General features: G+C 48.2%; 1 protein-coding gene across 1 annotated transcript; it reads left to right on the plus strand.

Annotated features, from left to right (window-relative positions):
• The first annotated feature begins 18887 nt into the window (after positions 1 to 18887).
• LOC139434991 (uncharacterized) lies at positions 18888 to 21171 on the plus strand. The gene is made up of 3 exons (XM_071205274.1): positions 18888 to 19988; positions 20070 to 20710; positions 20797 to 21171. Exons 1-3 carry the CDS (start codon positions 19082 to 19084, stop codon positions 21169 to 21171), a joined length of 1923 nt encoding a protein of 640 aa, XP_071061375.1. The 5' UTR covers positions 18888 to 19081.
• The last annotated feature ends 976 nt before the right edge of the window (positions 21172 to 22147 follow it).

A 22147-nucleotide genomic window follows, 5' to 3' on the forward strand; every position in this document is an offset into this window, starting at 1 on the left:
AATCGCGTGAATGGACCGCGAACCAGTCAAGTGATTCATTCAGGAAATGAAGCAGTTTCGGACGTCACATGTCACGTGATTTGAAGCAGTTGCTGCTTCGGACATCATATGTCACGTGATTTGAAGCAAGCTTCGAAGCACTGCTTCTATGAAATAGGAAGTCCAGGGTTGAAGCTCCATTCGAAGCTTCAGTGTCAAACTGCCATCACTACCCTTCCACACACCCACACACTGCTCACACTACTGACAGTCTGATTCTTACGTACACTATTCATCAGAGGTGTTTTTCTTTAACCTGCTAAATAAACAGATATTTGGCATTTAACTCTGTGTGGCCTCCTTATTTGTTCCAGCCTTAAGGCAGGTTGTAACAAGTGGGGACTCGTCCGGGTGCTGGATAAAGGACATGGTGACCTATTTCAGTCGGGGAGTGTTCACACAGCTTGTTGGTTGACTCTGAGTTTTGTAGGGGAAAATAGGTCAGGTTGGTCTTACTCACAGTTGTGTTTCTGTCCAAGGCAAGCTATGTTTTCCGGTATTGCGGTTCGGTGTTAAAGGCTGTCAAATGTTTGGAACCCTTATTCCTGTTAGGTATAAGCAATGAGAGACACAAGCTGTCTCCATTGAAATTTTTTTTATTTTGTTTTGTTATTTTTGTGTAGTAAGTGGCTAGAGCATTTGCTCGGGTGCACTTGATGACTGTCTAGGTGATTTTCAATTGCTGAGAATTAACCGGGTCACTGGGCTTTTGTGCTTAAAATCCTCCGACAATTCTACACGAAGACTAGGGTTGAGTGAGTCATTAAGCATTTGGTAAGGTAGTTAGCCAGAGTAGTGGGGTCTCCATATGTAAAACTGTCTTTCACTATCAGTTAGTTACTGCTGGAAAAACCTTGCCTTGGTTGGTAAACAGTTAAATGGCTTCTATTGAAGATTTTGTTGAGTCCCCAAATGAGAATTTGTTGGGTACTTATAAAAAAGATGAGCTTTTGAGAGTGGCTGACCATTACGGTCTTGAACTTCCCAAGAGGAGTTGTTGGTAGAAATAAAGGCACGGTTAGTGGAAAAAAGTGTGTTGTCTGTCTTTCTGGGGCCTACCTCCCAACAGTCAATTGAGTCAGGTAATGTTTCAGGTGTGGTTCCAGTCCTGTCTGGACTTGGGGTTGGACTTGGACTATCATTTAAAGATCAGAAAGAGCTTCTAATGCTACACTTGGAACGTGATGTGGAGGTTGAAAAGTTGAGACAAAATGCCCGTCTTCAGGAAGCGGATATGGCTCAAGTTCAGGTTAGACAAAAACTAGACTTGGAGCGCTATAGATTGGAGCTGATGAGTGAAGGTAAGCTTCCATCTGAGTCTAGAAGAGCTGCAGAGACTGTAGGTCAGGTTCCTGTAAATCAAGCATTTGATATTGCTGTTAATTTGAGGATAGTTCCGAGGTTCAACGAAAAGGACCCAGACATTTTCTTTGTGTTATTTGAGCGTCTAGCAGAGGCATGAGACTGGTCTGATGTTGAGCGCACCCTTCTGCTTCAGTGTGTCTTCACTGGAAAGGCCCAGGAGGCTTTCGCTGCCATGACTGCTGAAGACAGTAGCAATTACCAGTTGGTGAAAGCTGCTGTACTTCGGGCATTTGAGTTAGTACCTGAAGCATATCGACAGCGCTTTAGGTTACTCAGAAAAGAGAAGCAGTCACACATGGAGTTTGCTCGTGATTTAACCACTAGTTTGAACCGTGGGTGTGTTTCCTCACAAGTTAAAACTCTGGAAGATCTGCAGGAGCTTATCTTGCTTGAGCAATTCAAAAGTACCTTGCCTGACCGTGTTGTTACCTACATTAATGAGCAGAAAGTAAACAGAGTTTCAGAGGCAGCCAAGCTGGCAGATGAGTTTACTCTGACCCATAAAGTGTTTTTTGGCGACAGCCGTGGTCGTGGAGATGCGGGATACAAAGAGAGTAGTGAGGGGGCTCACTACAGTGAAGGTGTTGCAGAAGGAAAAGATAAGTTTCCAGTTAGGATTGACCGTGGGAATCGGGGTAAGTTTGACCCCAATCGTATCTGTAATTACTGTTTTAATAAAGGACACTGGAGAAACGATTGTCCTGAGTGGAAGAGAAAGTCCAGGCCTGGGGATGTGTCGGCAAAAGCGTCTGGGGCTGTGGCATCATTACGTGCAGTGGAAAGGGAAAGTACCATTGCGGCTGTGCGGAAACACACTCAGTCCTCTTTATCTGAATCGGTAATTCAGGCTCCTGTCAGTGAACATGGGGAGATAGACCCTGGTTATAAAGGTTTTGTGTCTGATGGTTTTGTTTCACTGGTCGGGAGTAAAGAGAAGGTACCGGTAAAGATATTAAGGGACTCAGGGGCGTTGGACTCGTTTATTGTTGGTTCTGTGTTACCTTTCTCTCCTAAGACAGACACAGGTTCCAGTGTTGAGGTCCGGGGGATGGGATTAACCATCTTCTCTGCTCCACAGCATAAACTGACATTAGTCTCCAGTCTGCTGCAAGGGGAAGTGGTCATGGGAGTGCGTCCTTCTCTGCCTATGGGGGGCATACAGATCATCTTGGGAAATGACCTGGCTGGTGTCGGGTATGGCCCGGGTCTCCAATCTCCCAGGTAGAAGGTGCAAAGTTCCCCAAAACCCCTTCTGTGATGCCTGCCACCGGCGCAGTAACACGTGCTGCCAGCCGTAATGTTTGTGACCTTACAAAAGATAAGAAAAAATAATCTGTATTTCCTGTGCCTACCTTTCCTTTGCCTTTGTCTTGTAGCGACCTTGGGAATGAGCAAAAGAACGATCTCTCTCTCTCTCTTCACCTTACCACGACCGGGCGCTCTCTCCCTTGAGGAGGGGCCTGAGGGCGAGCCAGCGGCAGCATGCGGCTGAGCTGCGCCATTTCTTCCTCCAGGCGACTGAAACGCTGGGTGACCGAGGATATTGACCCGAAGAGCCCTTCCGTGGAAACGGGGGCCCCAAGGAGATCATCTCTCTCAGTTAGGGCTAACTCTTACGGTCCGTCTACACTACAGCGTCGACAGCGTCGAAAACTCCAATCTGCCCATTCACTTTCAATGGGGTGACGTCACGTTGCCTCGCTTTTTCGCCGAACTGAATTGTGGGTAGCAGAGCGGTCCGTATCCGCCGGAATAGCCAGCGCCAGCCAATCAAATCCCGTTTCTGAAAATCTGACAGCTGAAGCCGTAGCCATTCAAACCGCGTCTAAGCTGGGAGAGATATCCCGCCGTTCATTTCTATATTTCAAAAAAAGTTGGAGGAGAAACTAACTATCGCCGTAGCAATCACCCGGTTTTGTATGACCAGACCCTCTTCACATACCGGGATACAAACCGGAGGAACCAGGCATGGAGGGAGGTGGCAGAGACAGTGGGTGAAACTGGTAGGTTTTCGCCTGTTTGGGGAGTTTATATATATATATATATTGCTCGCATAAAATCCCCGGGGTTTTTTGCTTTGCATGTCGGGGGCGGGAAATTCATGTGATTGGTTGTTGGTCGTGTTGCTTGAATAAAATCCCCAAGCTCCAGACACGCCCAGCTCCAAGCTTTTTTTGAAGCTGTAGTGTGGACGGGCCGTTAGTGTATTTTGCTCTGCTCAACTGTCCGTCACAGCGGGCAGAGCTGTGATCCCGAAGAGCTGCGTGTTCTCCGTCTGCAGCAGCTGATCTGATCTCTGATCCATCTCTCGCGTCCGGTTATACTTCACTCGTGTTTATATCCAAATAAATCTATCAGATCTAGCTAGTTCTAGTTAATGATATGACTGCCTACTTATCAAAGGACCTAAACAATAAGCGTTGCTTGGCAACGGCGTGTGGGCGCAAAGTATGTTTGTGTCACTCACTCAGCCTTATCTTTTCTCAGCCGCGGTACTCCGCGGAGCTTAGCCGGCACACACACTCACTCAGCGTTATCTCTTCTCAGCCGCGGCTCTGCGGATCTCCACACACTCACAGCCTGGCTGTGAGTGTGTGTGTGTGCTGTGGAAATTGATGTGAGATAGTGTACCAAAGAAGTGTGTTACATTTGAAATGGCAGAAAGTCTTGTTGCAATTTCCAGACATTAAAAGAGGTTCTTTGAGTCTCTCTGGTAATTATCAATAGTAGCAGTTAAGTGAATACTGTTCAAACAATACCTGTGTTTGTGTTTATAGTGATTTCTCTGTTTTATCCTTTCATAAATGTGAGGACTAAAATGGCGGTAGACAAAGGGCTGTTCAAAGTAAACTGGGTTTTATTAGTGTGGGGGAGGTGAAGGTATGCAGGACAGGGTACTTGGTGGGGAGAGTATATTCTGTTTTAGATCTCTGGCAGGACATGTTTCAAGGAAGTCTACATATCTTTATACAATAGTATATGTGTGGGTTTATACATTCCTGTGTGTTAATAGTTGAAGGAACAAAAGGTACATTTTTCCTCTCAAATATAGAGAGGTTTTTTATAGATTCCTGAAACAATGTTCCCTTTTTCTTAAAAATAGATTAGCGCAATAGTGTTTTTCTTTGACTGTTTACCTGTTTATCAAAAGAGTGTTTTAAGCTATTTGTGAAGAAGGAAGATGCAGAATTAATGGTGATTTCTGTTTTGAGTGTAAAGATTATCCCTGAGAATGTTTTTCTGGGTTAAACCATCGATAGGCTTTGCAAATTGGGAGGGACATTTCCCTTGATTTTAATGAGGTGCATCCTGCAGGCCTTCCCAACACCTGTGGCTTTCATAGCTGCCATGCGCTGATTCCCTGTGAGATAGCGTTTTGGTATCTCCCAAATGAAACGCCACCCCTTCTTAGTATTAGGGAAATGTGTATCTTGTTGTTGGCCCTCTCTCCATGCGCTGACACGACGAAAGGATGTCCGCAGCGCGTGAATAAGGGCGGGAGTACTCCACCCGTTGCTTATATGATTCTTTGAATTGTATAGTAATGTATTATATTATATCGTATTGCATTATTACTTTGTTTAATTAAAACGGATTATTGTTTAACTGGTATCCTGGTGTCTTCTAATTCCCTCCCTGTTATGATTTCAAGCAGAACTCGTCAAAACAACACGCGGTGAGGAGTTGGGTTGTAAGAACCCCCAACAAGTGGTGACCCGACGTTAGCGAGTGGGAGTTCAAAGGGAGTCACATCAGGAGCCAGCGGACGAAGCAGTCCAGGGGGGCACCTCGAAATACTTTCTGACAACTAAAAACAGAGCTCTATACAAAAACACAGGTAAGCACGGATACCCGTTACACTCAAAATCTAACTAGCTAACGACGGACTATAAATGTTATAAAATGATGCAATGCATATAGAATAGGTAGGTAACGATGTACTACTTATATTGATAAAGCAACGGTTAGGAACCTCGGGGGTATGCTACACGTGAAGCGACGAGAAATGTAAGAAGATGGTGCAAGGCCCCGTTGGTTTTAGAGAAATCAAGTCGGCAATTTGAGTCGGGGAAGTCCAGTGGGTTTCATAAGAAATTATATCCACCCAGGACGAAACTGAATAATACTTCTTCAGCCTCATAGGACGCTGGAGTGTATTATATGTAATAAATCCAAGAGGAGATACGCAAATTTCAAAAAGTCATTTTGAAACGAACGGAATCTCGTTCTCTTGTTCTGTGGGGTTATTAATCTAAGAAGCTAAACGTGACGATAAAGGATTCTGTTGACCTGGGTTTCGGCTCCATGAGGATGTCACATAGCTGAAAAGCCGTGTCGAAGCGCATTCTAAGGTCGCATTATCTGTTGAAATAAACATCGCACCAAAAAAGCTCGATAGACTGTACGGGGAATAATTTTATGTGAATAACTACTAATAAATAAGGGAGAAAAGGTCAGACAAATACGCAAAGTTTAAGCTGGTTGCTCTCAGAAGCATCTTTCCCCTCAAGTGAGGTGGAACTGGTGAGGTGCCGCCATCTGGTGGAGGTATTTTGTAGTATTTCTTGCATTATTACATTCCATTTGACTGGCGCCTTTAATCCGAAGCGACTCACAATAAGTGCGTTAGACTAGGAAAATAAAAAATAAGAACACAGGATAATTGAAATAAATCTGGGTTAATAGAGCCAAAACATTTCAAGTACTACTCAACTGCCTTTCGATAAGCCAGTCCGTTGCTAGCATTATAAGTGCTTCTGGTAGTACTTCTTGATTAATATAATATATATATATATATATATATATATAAATATACATCATTCAAAGTGGGGGTGTAATACTTCAGTTTTTTACACTCAAAATAGTTACACATTTGGATTAAGGGCAGGACAGTTAAATAAATACATTAGGAGTAACGACGAGTATTGTCCATTATATTAATAAATAACACTGAACACATAGCAACCTAGTCAGATAAATAAGATATAATCACCATGGAGGGACAGTTTAAAAATAAAGATTTACACGTCCCAATTCCCGGAAGTTTCCGAGAGCAATGGGGACAGACTGAGAGATTGATTCTCAGTGGACTCAAACAGGGAGACAAGAAAAAGGCTTGTGCCGACCTTGGGTTCCTCCATAAAAAAATGATAGAAGAAGACAGAGTGGGAGGAGATGAAGCTCTAGGAAATTTAAGCTCAGCTCTAAATGTTTATGAACGACAACTTGTAAAAAAACTGGGTGACCTAAACCAAAAAAAGCACGGATTAGTAGGCCGGAGGAAACTAAACAAAGAAAAGGAGGAGTTAGATAAAATACGGAGGCTTTGTCATAATGCAGCACTCGCCATGAACGGAGTAGCTGTTACCCCCTTCACGGCCAAAACTCCCACAGTCCTGGTCGCAGTCCAAACCCCGACCCAGGGAGAGGAGTTTCAACGCTCTAGTGACAGTATAGGGACGCACGTGCCAGCACAACCACCTACACAGGAAGAAATACTTCACTTTATTGCAGAAGGTGTCAGGGCTTATGGGAGTATGAATAAAGAGGGAACCTCTGCCACACAGAGGGAAGACATGGGGAGGCAAACTCTCAGCAGTGCTGTAAATGACATGCGCACTGTACAAAAGGCTGGCTCAGAAGAGAGGTCTCAGACAGGACCTACAGAGGATCCAGTTCTCCCCTTCAGTTCCCCCCTCATTTACCCGGATTTATTCAATCCACTAAAACAACCTCCCCCTTACTCTCCCCCTGTCCCAGACACACACCCCATGTCTAATCTACAGATGCCACTAAAGACAGGGGCCTGTGGATCAGACCAAGAACAAGCAAGTGATAAGGGGGGTAACTTTACAATCATGGGAAAGGTTTCACTGACTCCTTTAAGGAGTCACTCTATTAATAGAAGCGAAGACAGCCCCACAGAGGAAGAATTACTCGCCATTGTAGAACGCCAAGAGCAGAGGGAGAGAGAGGATAGAGTATGATTAGACTACGAAAGAAGGCAGTATGGGAAGAGGGGAGAGGGAGTGATAAGAAGGAAGAGGGGAGTGGGGACAGTCAGGAGAGAGAGTGGGGCAGTCAGGAGAGAGAGTGGGGCAGTCAGGAGAGAGAGTGGGGCAGTCAGGAGAGAGAGTGGGGCTATCACCATGGGGCGGAAAAATCAATGGAATTTGAAAAGGAATGACAGAGTCAGAAGGGAAAGGGAAATAGAAGACAAGTAGAAAGAGACAGACAAGACAGAGCAGAGGACAGCTCCTCGGAGGGAGAAAAATCAGGTGACGATCCTTTTAGAAGCTATAAACCAAAAAGCAGGGGAGGAGCATCTGGAGATGATAGTGATACGTTTTACTCTGAGGCAGAACACACAGGGTATGGAGATAGCTATCAGGACACTGCTCAGCAAAGGCGAGCAGAGCAGGAACAGGCCAAAGGCAGAAAAAAGAGGACAAAGATTAAGAGCATATCTCTGGAAGGAACAATCACTGAATTGACTAATGAACAGGTTATTGGACTCCCCCGGGGGATGTTAAGATCCCATCACACCTCGGACAACCCCACATCTCATGCCTTTTTGGCCCCAGTATTACAAGCTCCTTTAGTGACTCTCCCCAGTGGGGATATGACTTATCACCCATTCTCGCTAGGAGACATGCATGCACTAGTGGACAAAATGCCGCTGCCTACTGAGGGAGGGAGACAGTGGATGAGAAAGTTTGCGGATATGTCTGTAGGACAAACAATCTGCCTTGGAGATTTCAGGAGGATATTAGCACAACAGACTTCCAGCTATGAGGTAGAGAGAGTTGAGGGAAGATCAGGTACAGGAAGAATGAGCGATGACAAGCCTATCTCTTCCAACGACATACACAGCTTGCTGAGCAAGGCAATGAGAGAACATTTCCCACAGACAGGAGGAGGTTACGGGTCACTGTCGTTCACATTCACACCTGGAGAGGCCGCAGCAACCATGTTGCTCAGGTCACGCCAACAATACACAGTAGCTACTGACTGTAGTCCCGAAAATAATGACCAAAATGTGCAGATGTTTCGTAAAGCAATAATGGCAGCTGTACCTGCCGAGATTAAAGCTCTCATGGAGGACAACCCAGAGGCAGATCACCTAAACACGCAGACATGGGAGCGTCACTTGGCCCATCATTTAGGCAAATTTAACAAACAACTCACGAAGAATAAAACCGAGGAGGAAGATTTAATGATACAACTACTCCGTACTCAGCTAGAAATAGCCCGTAAAATAGTTCAAAATGACAAAAAGAGTGCCAAACAGCTGAGTGTTCATCCCGTGGAGCCAGCAGAGCAGGCACCGAGGCAGCCAAACCAAAAAGGGGGTTTTCCCAACCAAGGTCTGTCTTATAACCAGCCCCAATATGGCTACAATAATGGTTTTCAGCAACAGAGGGGCGGGTTCAGAGGCAGAGCTAGAGGTAGAGGAGGGTTTGTAGCAGCTCCAGGAGAGAACCAAAATCCACAGCAGGGGTGCTTCACCTGTGGACAGGCCGACCACTGGTACAGGCAATGCCCACATGGGCCCCCACCACAGAGAGGGCGGGGACAAGGGGGACAGAGAGGGCATGGACAAGGGTACACAGCAGACGTGCAGCATGTCCAGAAACCCCATGAGGCAGCCCCACAGGCCCAACACCAAATCCAGGGTCACGTTGCACCCAATGCGATGGCCGCCCCCTATGGCCAGTTTGTGCAGCCCATTGCACCCAATGCGATGGCCGCCTCCTATGGCCAGTTTGTGCCATACGAACAAGACTATTACCCACCAGAATGAGGTCGCCCAGGGAACCCAGAATGTACGGGCCTGGCGGATCCTTACATAGACATGACTGTAAAAAACTCGAAGCTACCATTCCTTGTTGATTCAGGAGCTAGATATTCAACTATCAACTCCCCCAAGTTCAACACGTCCATTTCAAGTGATAAAGTCTCAGTCATAGGGTTTTCGGGAGAAATAGAGCAAGTACCGCTCTCTACGCCATTAACCACCAAAATAGCAGGCCAGATATTTTTACAGCAGTACAGTCTGGCACCTCGAAGTCCGGCTAACCTCATGGGACGGGATGTTCTTATCAAAGCTAATGCCTCCATCCTCTGTTCCCCCGATGGACTGATAATATCGTTTCCAGACGGCACTCGCCTCAATTGCTCAATACCCACCATAAAGTCAGGTTCTCAGATGTTGTTGGGTCAATCTACAGAAGCAGATGCAACTCAGTATGCCACTATATACTGGGGGTTGCTCGACCGGCCCCAGGACAACATACCAGGACTATTTTCCATTTTTCAACAATGGAAGCCGTGGATTAACCTCCTCAGGCCTTATGGTTCCCCTCCAGACCCTCCCCATCTAACGCTAAATTATGATAGAAAAGACGACCAAAGTTATGCATATGCATATGACGCAGAGGTGGCTATGTCCATGTGGGACGTAACCACAACCAATTTATTTATGGGACAAGCGGGGGTGGCTGCATCTGTTGAACTCACTGATGAACAACTCTATTGGTACCGTATGTCAGCTGAAGCTACACCACACATTTCATTAACCATCAGGAAGGGCTATGAAGCTAAGGAACTTGGTCCTATGGTCAAAACACTGCTAGAAGTAGAGGATTGGGAACCAACACAAATAGCAGCACTCACATACTCTCCTTCACACAAAGCTTATGCTCTAAAGATTTGCACTCAAGAATGCATCTTCATGGAGAGACACGAAGTGGATAGACATCATGGTAGAGAGAAGACTGACCATTCATTCACTGATGACATGTTGCGTGACCTCCCGCCTGACCTGTGGTCATCTGACTCTCATGACGTAGGTTTCTGCTCAAAGGCTGCACCAATAACATTTCAGGTGAGCAGCTCTATGCCTATAAATCTATCACAGTATCCTGTTAAACCACAGGCCAAAGGGGGTCTCAGCAAGGCAGTGGAGGGACTAAAGAGGGCGGGGGTGTTGGAACCCTCACAAAGCGAGTGGAACACTCCAATACTCCCGGTATCAAAACCTAGCGGGGAGTACAGAATGGCTCATGATTTGAGGACCATTAATGCCATCACCACTACAGCGCTGGTACCAGTGCCTAACCCATACACAGCTATCTGTAATATCGCACCTGAACATACATGGTTCACTTGTGTTGACCTGGCCAATGCTTTCTTCTGCATACCCCTAGCAGAGAGTGTGAGACCTATTTTTTCATTTACAATGGGGGGGGGGAAAACTACAGTACACTAGACTACCCCAAGGCTTCAGTTTGTCTCCAGGAATATTTAACAAAATACTCAGGGAACAGCTGGATGGCGTTCCATTGCCAGAGGGGGTGGTGTTGATCCAGTATGTAGATGACCTTCTCATTGCTGCACCCTCCGCAGCCTCCTGTCTGGAATCCACCAGGAACCTACTGGTTCGCCTCCACGCAACAGGGTTCAAGGTCTCAAAGAAGAAGCTACAATGCACCCGTAAAGAGGTGACATTTTTGGGCAGAGTTATCTCCCCAGCAGGCACGGGCATGTCAGCAGCACATCAAGAAAGCATATTACATCACCCCAAACCCAAGACAGTCAAAAACATGCTATCTTTTCTGGGTCTCACAGGCTACAGCAGACATTACATCTCAGAGTATAACCCAAGAACAGCTGAACTCAGAACACTGATCAATGAGAAAGGCATGCGCAATCTCACTGCCACACTGAAATGGACACAAGCTGCAGAAGCTGCGTTCATTTCTCTCAAACAATCCATATCCCAGGTCACCTCTCTCGCCTCTGCATCCTATGCATTACCATTTTTCCTTGATGTTTCTGAAAGAGAAAACACAGTAAATGGTATTTTGTTTCAGAAAAAGGGGGGATGTAGGTCAATACTGATGTACATTAGTATCACACTGGACAGAGTGGAGAACAGAGAACCTCCATGCACACGACATGCAGCAGGTACAGCACGTATCTTAAACAAGATTTCACACATTGTGATGAGACACCCATTGACAGTACTGACAACACACAGCATTGTCTCTTTTGTGAACTCAAGTGCATTCACAATGACTTCCACAAGACAGACCAGGCTAGAGAAAACTCTGACACAAGCACACATCACCTACACACATGAAGGAGTTAACAGCGCAGACACCATAGGCAGCGGAGAACCCCATAGGTGTGAGGAAAGAATCATCCAGGATGTGAAGATAAGAATAGATCTCAGAGAAGAGCCTATGCCACATGCAGAAAACCTGTTCACAGACGGCTGTTGTTTCAGACACCCCACCGACGGGCTCCAAGCAGCCTGTGCAGTGGTAAGTCAGACAGCGGAGGGAGAGTTTGAGGAAAGAGCAGCAGGAAAAGTAACAGGGAAAGTCTCAGCACAGTTGGCAGAAGTAATGGGAGTCATTGCAGCATTAGAGCTATCAAAAGGAAAAGACGTAAATATCTATACTGACTCAGCATATGTTCATGGTGTCATACATGTGGAAATGCACCAGTGGATGAGAGCAGGATTTGTAACATCCACTAATACCCCCATCAAACACGAGAGAGAGATCAAAAAGCTTGCAGAAGCAGTAATGTTGCCAAACAAGCTAGCTTTACTCAAGTGTAAAGGTCACAGCATGGCAGACAACTATTTATCTTGGGGTAACAATGCAGCAGACAAAGCAGCTAAAGCCAAAGCAGGGTATACACCCCAGTTTCAAATGCTGGTCTCAAAATCTGCTGACTTACTGCCCGCAGTAACAGATGATACTCTCAAAGAAGCTCAAGCAGCAGGGTCTCCTCAGGATAAAACAGTATGGTTAGACAGAGGAGCTACCAACAAAGATGGGATATGGTACTGCCCAGATGGGAGACCAGTGATACCCCCAGGATGGATAAGATCAATGCTTAAAGAAGCACACGGCCCAACACATTGCGGTAAAACTCAGATGAGCAGACACCTGACTCACTGGTGGCACCCTTACCTACCTGACATGATAGCTAATCACCTGGAAGAATGTGTAATTTGCCTAACCCACAACATCAGAGCTACTGTAAAACCACACCAGGGAAAGTTCCCTTTACCTAAGATGGCAGGAGAAGAAATCATCATTGACTACACTGACATGACTGACAAAGTAAGAGGGTTCAGGTACTTACTAGTTGTGGTAGACGCATACACAGGTTGGCCAGAAGCTGTGCCATGCAGGAGAGAGGATGCAGACTCAGTGATCAAATTCCTAGTCACACATTACATTCCACTACATGGGTTTCCTAGGAAAGTGAGGTCAGACAATGGCAGCCATTTCAAGAACCATGACCTACGCACAGTAGAAGAGTCCCTAGGACTAAGACACAGTTTTGGAGCAGTCTACCATCCACAGTCACAGGGAAAGGTAGAAAGGATGAACCAGAACATCAAACAGAAACTCAGCAAAGCATGCGAGGAGACAGGCATGAACTGGCTAGATGCCTTGCCTCTAGCCCTCATGTCAATCAGAAGTAGAGGTCATGTGTTCAAAACCATACTACCGGCAACTTAGGGGCTTGGTATCAGGTTTCTCCACACAGGTTGCGGACGCCAAAGGAGGACCCGAGAAGCACGAGGCCAACACAGCAGAGTTCGTCTGGCTGAAAGTCATCAGGCCTAAGTGGCTCAACCCCAGGTTTTCCGGCCCCTACCGAGTGACCCAGAGGACATCCCATGCCTTCCGCCTAGAAGGAAAGGGGGACAACTGGTACCACTGGAGCCAGTGTGCGGTCGGGAGAACACCTGCGAGGACCCTAGACGACATCAGAACGGATCTGGCTCTCGTCAAAGCAGTCGTCCCAGGAGGCATCATCATCCGACCGGGGAAGGAGGATCGGGAGGACATCCATCCAGCAGTCGTCCCAGGAGGCATCATCATCGGAGCGGAGAAGGAGGATCGGGAGGACATCCATCCAGCAGTCGTCCCAGGAGGCATCATCATCGGAGCGGAGAAGGAAGATCGGGAAGACATCTATTCAGCATCGACTCGGAAGCCGCCATCAGCGAGCAGGAGGAGAAGGAAGACATCTCTCTAGCAGGCAGCCCAGAAGACAAAGACACGGCAAGCCAGGGCGACACAGGGAACTACACTCTCCGCTGGATCAGGTGGATATAGCTGGTGTGGAGTTTGTTTTTGTATCCCATTTTTTGGTGGATATAGCCGCGGTGGATTTACTTTTAATATTCCATTTTTTGAGGAACTTTTTAATATTCCATTTTTTGAGGAACTTTTAATATCCCATTATTTGCGGGATTTTTTATTGACTCATATTCAAGGGATTTTTACGGCTGATACAGAGACCAGAACATTTCAGAGAATGAAAAAGGGCTGAAGGAGCCCTGAATTTCCTGACAACCGGTTGGTCGCGACTACTATTGGGAATAAGTAGTCTATTTGTCCGCCCTACTGTATGCACATTGGAACCCTTAAAAAGTCAAGGTTGAATGACCCCTTGGTCCACAGCATTCTTGATAACTTGGGTTTTTATACCATGCGTCGGCATAGACATTTTTTACTGACACTAGAAGAGTTGGAGGTAACAGCATAACCATGTATGAGAATTGGAAATGTGTCACAGGCTTAGTCCTGTTTTCTACTTTGACTGTTGCCATTGTTTTAATCTTATGTGATTCCATTGACCACCCATACTCCACTCCCCCGCCAGATGAGTCTGTAATTAGGGTCAAACGGATCGTTGAGGTCAAATATGAGGTAATAGTTACCACCATGTCTCCTAAACAAATCTTCTCTTTACAAGAAGGCAGTGATGGGATAATACAAATCGACCTGTGCAGAATTGCCCCCTGTGGAAACCTCGCCAGAACCTATTCCAACCTAGTCAAATACATCTGCTTAGCCCCAGCGGTATGTAATAGAACCGTCCAACGTAAGGCCAAAGGCAGTCCGTACGTTTACCAAGGCAGTATAGTTAGAATCAAAGGCGATCCTCATGTGTTCGTTAAATACACCTACGGTTGCTCCTGCGAGTCCTGGGGCGGTGTCATAGTAAATTCGGGTCCTGATGACTGGGGATACATGCCACCTTACCGATTGGAGGAAATTGTTAGATCCCTCAAATATAGAATGAAAGTGATTAGGAGAGACCCAGGCGTTCCGTGCTCTGGCAGGTTTTGTAATCTGGTACGCATAACACTAAAGAATGTCGTGTGCTCCGACGCTGGACTTTATGTCCTCGCAGTTCATGCAGGAAGGGGTTCGCCACAAGGCCTCTTCGAAATTAAAGTTAAACCAAAGGTAAAGCAAAACCTCCCTCAGACAGGACCTAAGGTTAAATACCTGTCTAAAATCACATGCACAGATAAATGTACGGGGGATTATAACCAACTTCAACCTCTAGACGTCATCCAAATGGCCACAGGATACACAGATGACAATTTATGGTTAAAATGGGTTGCTCGGACAGCCCAAGAACAAATGGCAGGGGATTGCCTAGCCTGTGCCACGGCCCGCCCACAATTAGTCACTGACCCTGCGCCCTTATTTCTTACAGATACCTGGGGTTACAACTGTATGTTACAGCTGACCAAGATGGCTAGTCCTCCTAACTGCACCACCCTGGCCAAGGTTTTCCCTCCAATTGATAATGGTACTAGGACAGGCGTATTCACGCCTAGCAGAGGCGCCGGTGGGTACACCTGTTTTGCCATGGTCCAAAAATCTCCACGTTTTGACCTAGGAAATATCCCTATGGATTGGTGTAACCACACCGTGTCTAGCACTAGTATAGGACATTGGGCCAGGGCTGGTCTTTACTATTATTGTGGGGGCCACCGCCTGTACACACGTATCCCCGAATTATCTGTAGGATTGTGTGCTATGGTCCGTCTCCATGCACCCCTAATGATGTAAGGCAAATGTCAGCCTTATGAACGGAGGTACCGTGGGACTTGCCCTTCCCATGTACGGGAGTCCGCTCAATGGAAATGCGATGTCAAGTTCCGATGTCAAGTTCCTGTCAGCGGCTAGACATATGTTACCAGTGTTTACCAGTGTTGCCAGGGGCATGATAACATCCTCCACTGGAGGTTGGGTGTTGCTGCTGTGAATAAGGCCGACTATGGGTGCCGATGGGCGGACGGTAAAGCACCGCAAAGTAGACCCCCTTTAAGTGTAAGGCAAATGTCAGCCTTATGAACGGAGGTACCGTGGGACTTGCCCTTCCCATGTACGGGAGTCCGCTCAATGGAAATGCGATGTCAAGTTCCGATGTCAAGTTCCTGTCAGCGGCTAGACATATGTTACCAGTGTTTACCAGTGTTGCCAGGGGCATGATAACATCCTCCACTGGAGGTTGGGTGTTGCTGCTGTGAATAAGGCCGACTATGGGTGCCGATGGGCGGACGGTAAAGCACCGCAAAGTAGACCCCCTTTAAGTGTAAGGCAAATGTCAGCCTTATGAACGGAGGTACCGTGGGACTTGCCCTTCCCATGTACGGGAGTCCGCTCAATGGAAATGCGATGTCAAGTTCCGATGTCAAGTTCCTGTCAGCGGCTAGACATATGTTACCAGTGTTTACCAGTGTTGCCAGGGGCATGATAACATCCTCCACTGGAGGTTGGGTGTTGCTGCTGTGAATAAGGCCGACTATGGGTGCTGATGGGCGGACGGTAAAGCACCGCAAAGTATACCCCCTTTAAGTGTAGCCAGGGGCACGAGAAACATCCTCCATGGAGGTTGGGTGCTGCTGCTGTGAAGAAGGCCGACTATGGGTGCTGATGGGCGGACGGTAAAGCACCGCAAAGTATACCCCCTTTAAGTGTAGCCAGGGGCACGAGAAACATCCTCCATGGAGGTTGGGTGCTGCTGCTGTGAAGAAGGCCGACTATGGGTGCTGATGGGTGGACGGTAAAGCACCGCAAAGTATACCCCCTTTAAGTGTAGCCAGGGGCACGAGCAAAATCCTCCATGGAGGTTGGGTGCTGCTGCTGTGAGGAAGGCCGACTATGGGTGCTGATGGGCGGACGGTAAAGCACCGCAAAGTAGACCCCCTTTAAGTGTAGCCAGGGTCACCCTGCATGCGTCGTCAAATGTGATTGAAATGGACAGATTCCTGTACATTTCAATCACTTTTAATGGGAGTCGTCAGTATATGGAGCTTAACCCATAATTCCCGGACGTTCCAGGCCGAATTTGGAAGCTCATATGCGGCCTGCCATGCGCCTCCACCCGTGGAAAGCAAAAAAAAGTAAAGAAAACGGTCAATTATATGTTAAAATAATCAAAAATGAAGTTTTTGAAAATTCTTGAAAAACGGCTAAGTGCCAACGGGGGAGGGGGTCAAGTCTTCGGCGCTTCGGAACGAAGCCCCGGAGACTTTTGCACTCCCCCGTTGCAATTTACAACGGAGAGGGGAAACGAGAGCTCCCCTCCTCCGTCCAAAATTTTTATTCATCTTTTCCAAGCTACCATCTGCACGAAATCGGAAACCCGGTTTTTGAGAGCACTTAGAAAAAAACGAGCTATTTTCACATGATGGGGAAATCATGGAGGAATGTATCCGCCTCATGAGCACTTTGGATCGGATGAAATTGTTGCCTGGAGGACCCCCAATCATGGTTCTCACAAAACTTTAAGTTTTCAAACTGGTGTCTGGAGGAATGCAAGGGGAGTTGTCAGGGGACTCTACCCGCCTCAAGAGGCACTATTTTGGGATACATTTTATCCATTTTCACCCCTTTTTATGGTTCTTCCAAAAAGTTAACTTATACTTTTTCCGACTCTGGAGAAAGGTAGGGGGAGTTGTCAGGGGACTCTACCTGCCTTTTGGAACACTATTTTCGGATACAATTTATCCATTTTCACCCTTTTCTCTGGTTCTTCCAAAAGTTAACTTATACTTTTTTCGACTCTGGAGAAAGGTAGGGGGAGTTGTCAGGGGACTCTACCTGCCTTTTGGAACACTATTTTCGGATACAATTTATCCATTTTCACCCTTTTCTCTGGTTCTTCCAAAAGTTGACTTTAACTTTTTCCCACCCTGGAGAAAGGTATGGGGAGTTGTCAGGGGACTCTACCTGCCTTTTGGAACACTATTTTCGGATACAATTTATCCATTTTCACCCTTTTCTCTGGTTCTTCCAAAAGTTGACTTTAACTTTTTCCCACCCTGGATAAAGGTATGGGGAGTTGTCAGGGGACTCTACCTGCCTTTTGGAACACTATTTTCGGATACAATTTATCCATTTTCACCCTTTTCTCTGGTTCTTCCAAAAGTTGACTTTAACTTTTTCCCACCCTGGATAAAGGTATGGGGAGTTGTCAGGGGACTCTACCTGCCTTTTGGAACACTATTTTCGGATACAATTTATCCATTTTCACCCTTTTCTCTGGTTCTTCCAAAAGTTGACTTAAACTTGTTCCCACCCTGGAGAAAGGTATGGGGAGTTGTCAGGGGACTCTACCTGCCTTTTGGAACACTATTTTCGGATACAATTTATCCATTTTCACCCTTTTCTCTGGTTCTTCCAAAAGTTGACTTAAACTTGTTCCCACCCTGGAGAAAGGTATGGGGAGTTGTCAGGGGACTCTACCCGCCTTATGGAACACTATTTTGGGGTACTTTTTTCCCATTTCACCCCTTTTTTCTGGTTCTCTGGTTGTGGCGGCCTCGCCCTGGCCGTCCACCCTCTGGGTACCTGACTCCCCTGCCTCCTCCGGGGGGCAGTTGAGAAGGGTTCAATGCCTCCCCGGAGGATACTGTTATCCCGGCAACCCGCCAGCAGATGAAAAGACCCACCCCTCCGCCTCTCCACCTCTTCTGAGGGACGAGGGAACCGCGCGGGGGTCTGCTGGAGGCTACTGCCGGGTGCTCCGTCCTGCGCCTCACCGGTACCCTGACTCCAGCGCGGTGTGGCGGCCTCGCCCTGGCCGTCCACCCTCTGGGTACCTGACTCCCCTGCCTCCTCCGGGGGGCAGTTGAGAAGGGTTCAATGCCTCCCCGGAGGATACTGTTATCCCGGCAACCCGCCAGCAGATGAAAAGACCCACCCCTCCGCCTCTCCACCTCTTCTGAGGGACGAGGGAACCGCGCGGGGGTCTGCTGGAGGCTACTGCCGGGTGCTCCGTCCTGCGCCTCACCGGTACCCTGACTCCAGCGCGGTGTGGCGGCCTCGCCCTGGCCGTCCACCCTCTGGGTACCTGACTCCCCTGCCTCCTCCGGGGGGCAGTTGAGAAGGGTTCAATGCCTCCCCGGAGGATACTGTTATCCCGGCAACCCGCCAGCAGATGAAAAGACCCACCCCTCCGCCTCTCCACCTCTTCTGAGGGACGAGGGAACCGCGCGGGGGTCTGCTGGAGGCTACTGCCGGGTGCTCCGTCCTGCGCCTCACCGGGACCCTGACTCCAGCGCGGTGTGGCGGCCTCGCCCTGGCCGTCCACCGTGCGCCCTCTGGGTCGTACCCGAAACTGTCGGGTATCCTTTGGGAGAATCAGACTCTGGAGGAACGTGAGGGGAGATTACAGGGATCTCTGCCCGCCTAACGAGTGCCTAAATGGGACACCGCACCATGATGCAAATGAAAACAAACACAGATTTGAAAATAAGCTGAGTGCGTCTTTCGTGAGTCTTTTCACGCTTCCTTCTTTTTTACCCACGATTCTGGTGACATTTTCCGGTACCGAAATGCTCAAGAATACAGGTCGGATGGCGGTCCGTTGTCCGATCTGCAATAGCTCCTACCGTGCCCTGAGCAAGCACCTACAGAGGAACCATGGTGTGCGTAACTTGGATGAAAGAAAAATTCTGCTGTTGTTGGCCAACGGACGGACCAACATTAGGCTCCATCCCTGTACCATTCTGGGATGCGAGTACCACGGCACAAGGCTGGATCGCCACTTGGCCAGAGACCATGTTGAGCTGGCCCGGGAGGAACTACATGTGGTTCAAAATCAAATGAAAATGACAGTGGCCAAGAAGGAGCTTTATGAACTCCGAATGACAAACCCCACAATAGAAATGATTACCGCTTGGGCTGTTGACACGGTGGCAGACGACGATATACTGTCACAACCTCCACCCTTGTCCCCGGTGAATGAATGTGACAACCCGGACTGCAAAGAATGGAGGCTGGAGGCTAACGCAGTGAGGGCTCAGCGGGACATATATGCTGCTGAGGTGAAATCCCTGCGCTGCAAGTTGCAGCAGAGGATAAAGGACAAGCGACAGAGGATGGATCAGCGGGCCGGGGACATGCCCGCGTTCGATGGGGAGGAACGAGAGCGGGTCATTCTGAAGAAACGACCCCGACCAGAGTCGACACCAACGAGGCTGTCCAAGTCGAAAGGTCCCTCCTGCAGCAAGTCTCCCATTCCTGCCTGCAGCACGTCTCCCATTCCCGCCTGCAGCACGTCTCCCATTCCCGCCTGCAGCAAGTCCCCCACTGGCTCTCACACCCATTCACCCAGCTCCTCAGAGCCTGCATCCATCCATACCGAGGCCTCGTCAACCTCCCCTCCCATAAATTCCCCCTGGTTCCGGGGCAGGGGCCGGGGAAATATAATGCGGGACATAACATTCCCACGGATCATGGGTAAGTGTTTTGGCTATGTGACACATGCAGTTTCTGTAACACATCATGTGTTGTCATTAAAGTACTGTTTATATTTCACAGAGGAGTATCTGCAAGGATACCGGGAGCATTATGCAGGTATCGACCCACCAGTGAGGCTCCAGGAAAACACAGTCTCCAAACTAAGCAGAGTGAAGTCGTTCCTCAGTTTCATGGCACACGGTTTCAATCGCCTGTCTGACTGGCTCTTTTTGAGGGATCTCAAGAGGATACGCGGGTGGTCCCGGAGCCTGATGAAGTCAAGCCTTCAGGTCACGACCTCCGACTTCTACATCAAGAATATATCACACTTTCTCAAGTACATGGCCGACACACCGTGCAAGGGGAGCAGGCTCAGCCAAACGGACATGATTTTAATCAAACGGGAAGTAGTTGCCATCCTGAAGTCCCTGAAGAGAAAAGTACTTATCCACCAGATGCAAGTGAAGCGTGACAAGATGGAAGGTCTGCCGAGCCACAACGACCTAATGACATGCTTGACTTCGACCACCACTCGCATCCCTCAGCTCCTGGATGTGATGGCCAGCAATCCGACTACCGCGACCCGGACACTGCTCTATGGGTATATGACTCTTCATTGGAGCTGCATTTATGGCCACCGTCCGGGGGTCTACTCCAACATGACCAACGCCGAGGTCCGAAAGGCGGATACAACTGGCACTGCCTTCGGCTACCTGGTTCATGTGAGTGCTATTAATCAATGTATTTATTCTGGCAGTTATATGCATGATTGACATTGTATTGACACTCTCTATCTCTGTCATAACAGGTAAGTAACCACAAGACGGCCAACGCGTTCGGGGAGGCGCAGCTGTACCTCACCGTAGAAGAATTTGGATGGATGAAGAGGTGGCTGGAAATTAAGGGTACGCTGACCTGCACCCAGAGCCGTTACTTTCTGTACACAGAGGGGAAGAACCCGTTCAGGAAGCTTGCCTACTCCCTGAGGTTGGCATGGGCTGATGTGGGGCTCCGCAGTCCCATTAACTTCACCGACCTCCGCACAGTCCACGCCGATAATGCGAAGAGGTTTCAAGACAAAGGCAACCGCCAAAGAGTGAGTGATTTCATGTGTCACAACACTGCAACTGCGGACAAATTTTACGCGAATCATCCCTCCATTGGAGGTTTGGGTTGCTGCTAGCTGTGAGGAATGCTGACTATCGGGTGTCTGATGGCGGGCGGTAAAAGCATCCGCAAAAGTAGAACCACCCTCTTTAAGTGTACCATTGTCACGAGAACATTCCTCCATGGAGTTGGGGGTGCTGCGGCTGTGAGGAAAGGCCGACTATGGTGGCCTGAATGGGCGGACGGTAAGCACCAGCAAGTAGAACCCCCTTTAGTGTAGCCAGGGGTCAGTAGAAACATCCTCCCATATGGATGAGTTTGGGTTCTGCTAGGCTGTGAGGAAGCCGTACTATGGGTGCTGATGTGGGCGGGGACCTGTAGCACCTCAATTATACCCCCCCTTAAGATCCCAGGGGCATATGATTCTTGAGGGTTTGGGGGGTGATCATCTTGGTTTAGTCCGTGGGGGAGTGCTTAAGTTCGGGGGCCCGGGGACCCAAGGTGCTCGAGGTTCTGGAGGTACATGGGAGGGATCCTGGAGCTCCTTAGTCCGTGTTTTGGGGGTCTTGGAGCGGCCACAGAGAGGTGCTTTTCCCCGGGGTATGTCATGGAAGTCTGAAATAACCTGTTTGCTCATGTCAGGGAGAGATGCTGGGGCTGCTGCGTCCGTGTTTTGGGGGTCTTGGAGCGGCCCCGAAGAGGTGGCTTTGTCGGTGTACGTAATGTAAGTGTGAACTAGCCTGTTTTCTCAAGGCAGGGAGGGATCCTGGAGCTCCTTAGTCCGTGTTTTGGGGGTCTTGGAGCGGCCACAGAGAGGTGCTTTTCCCCGGGGTATGTCATGGAAGTCTGAAATAACCTGTTTGCTCATGTCAGGGAGAGATGCTGGGGCTGCTGCGTCCGTGTTTTGGGGGTCTTGGAGCGGCCCCGAAGAGGTGGCTTTGTCGGTGTACCTAATGGGTAAGAAAGCCAGTCTACACAGGTCGTGAAATGTGATTGAAATGTACAGAGTGCTGTACATTTCAATCACTTTGAATGGGAGTGGTGAGGTGTGG

The sequence above is a fragment of the Pseudochaenichthys georgianus genome, chromosome 13 (assembly GCF_902827115.2).
Source record: "Pseudochaenichthys georgianus chromosome 13, fPseGeo1.2, whole genome shotgun sequence".
Classification (NCBI taxonomy): Eukaryota; Metazoa; Chordata; class Actinopteri; order Perciformes; family Channichthyidae; genus Pseudochaenichthys; species Pseudochaenichthys georgianus.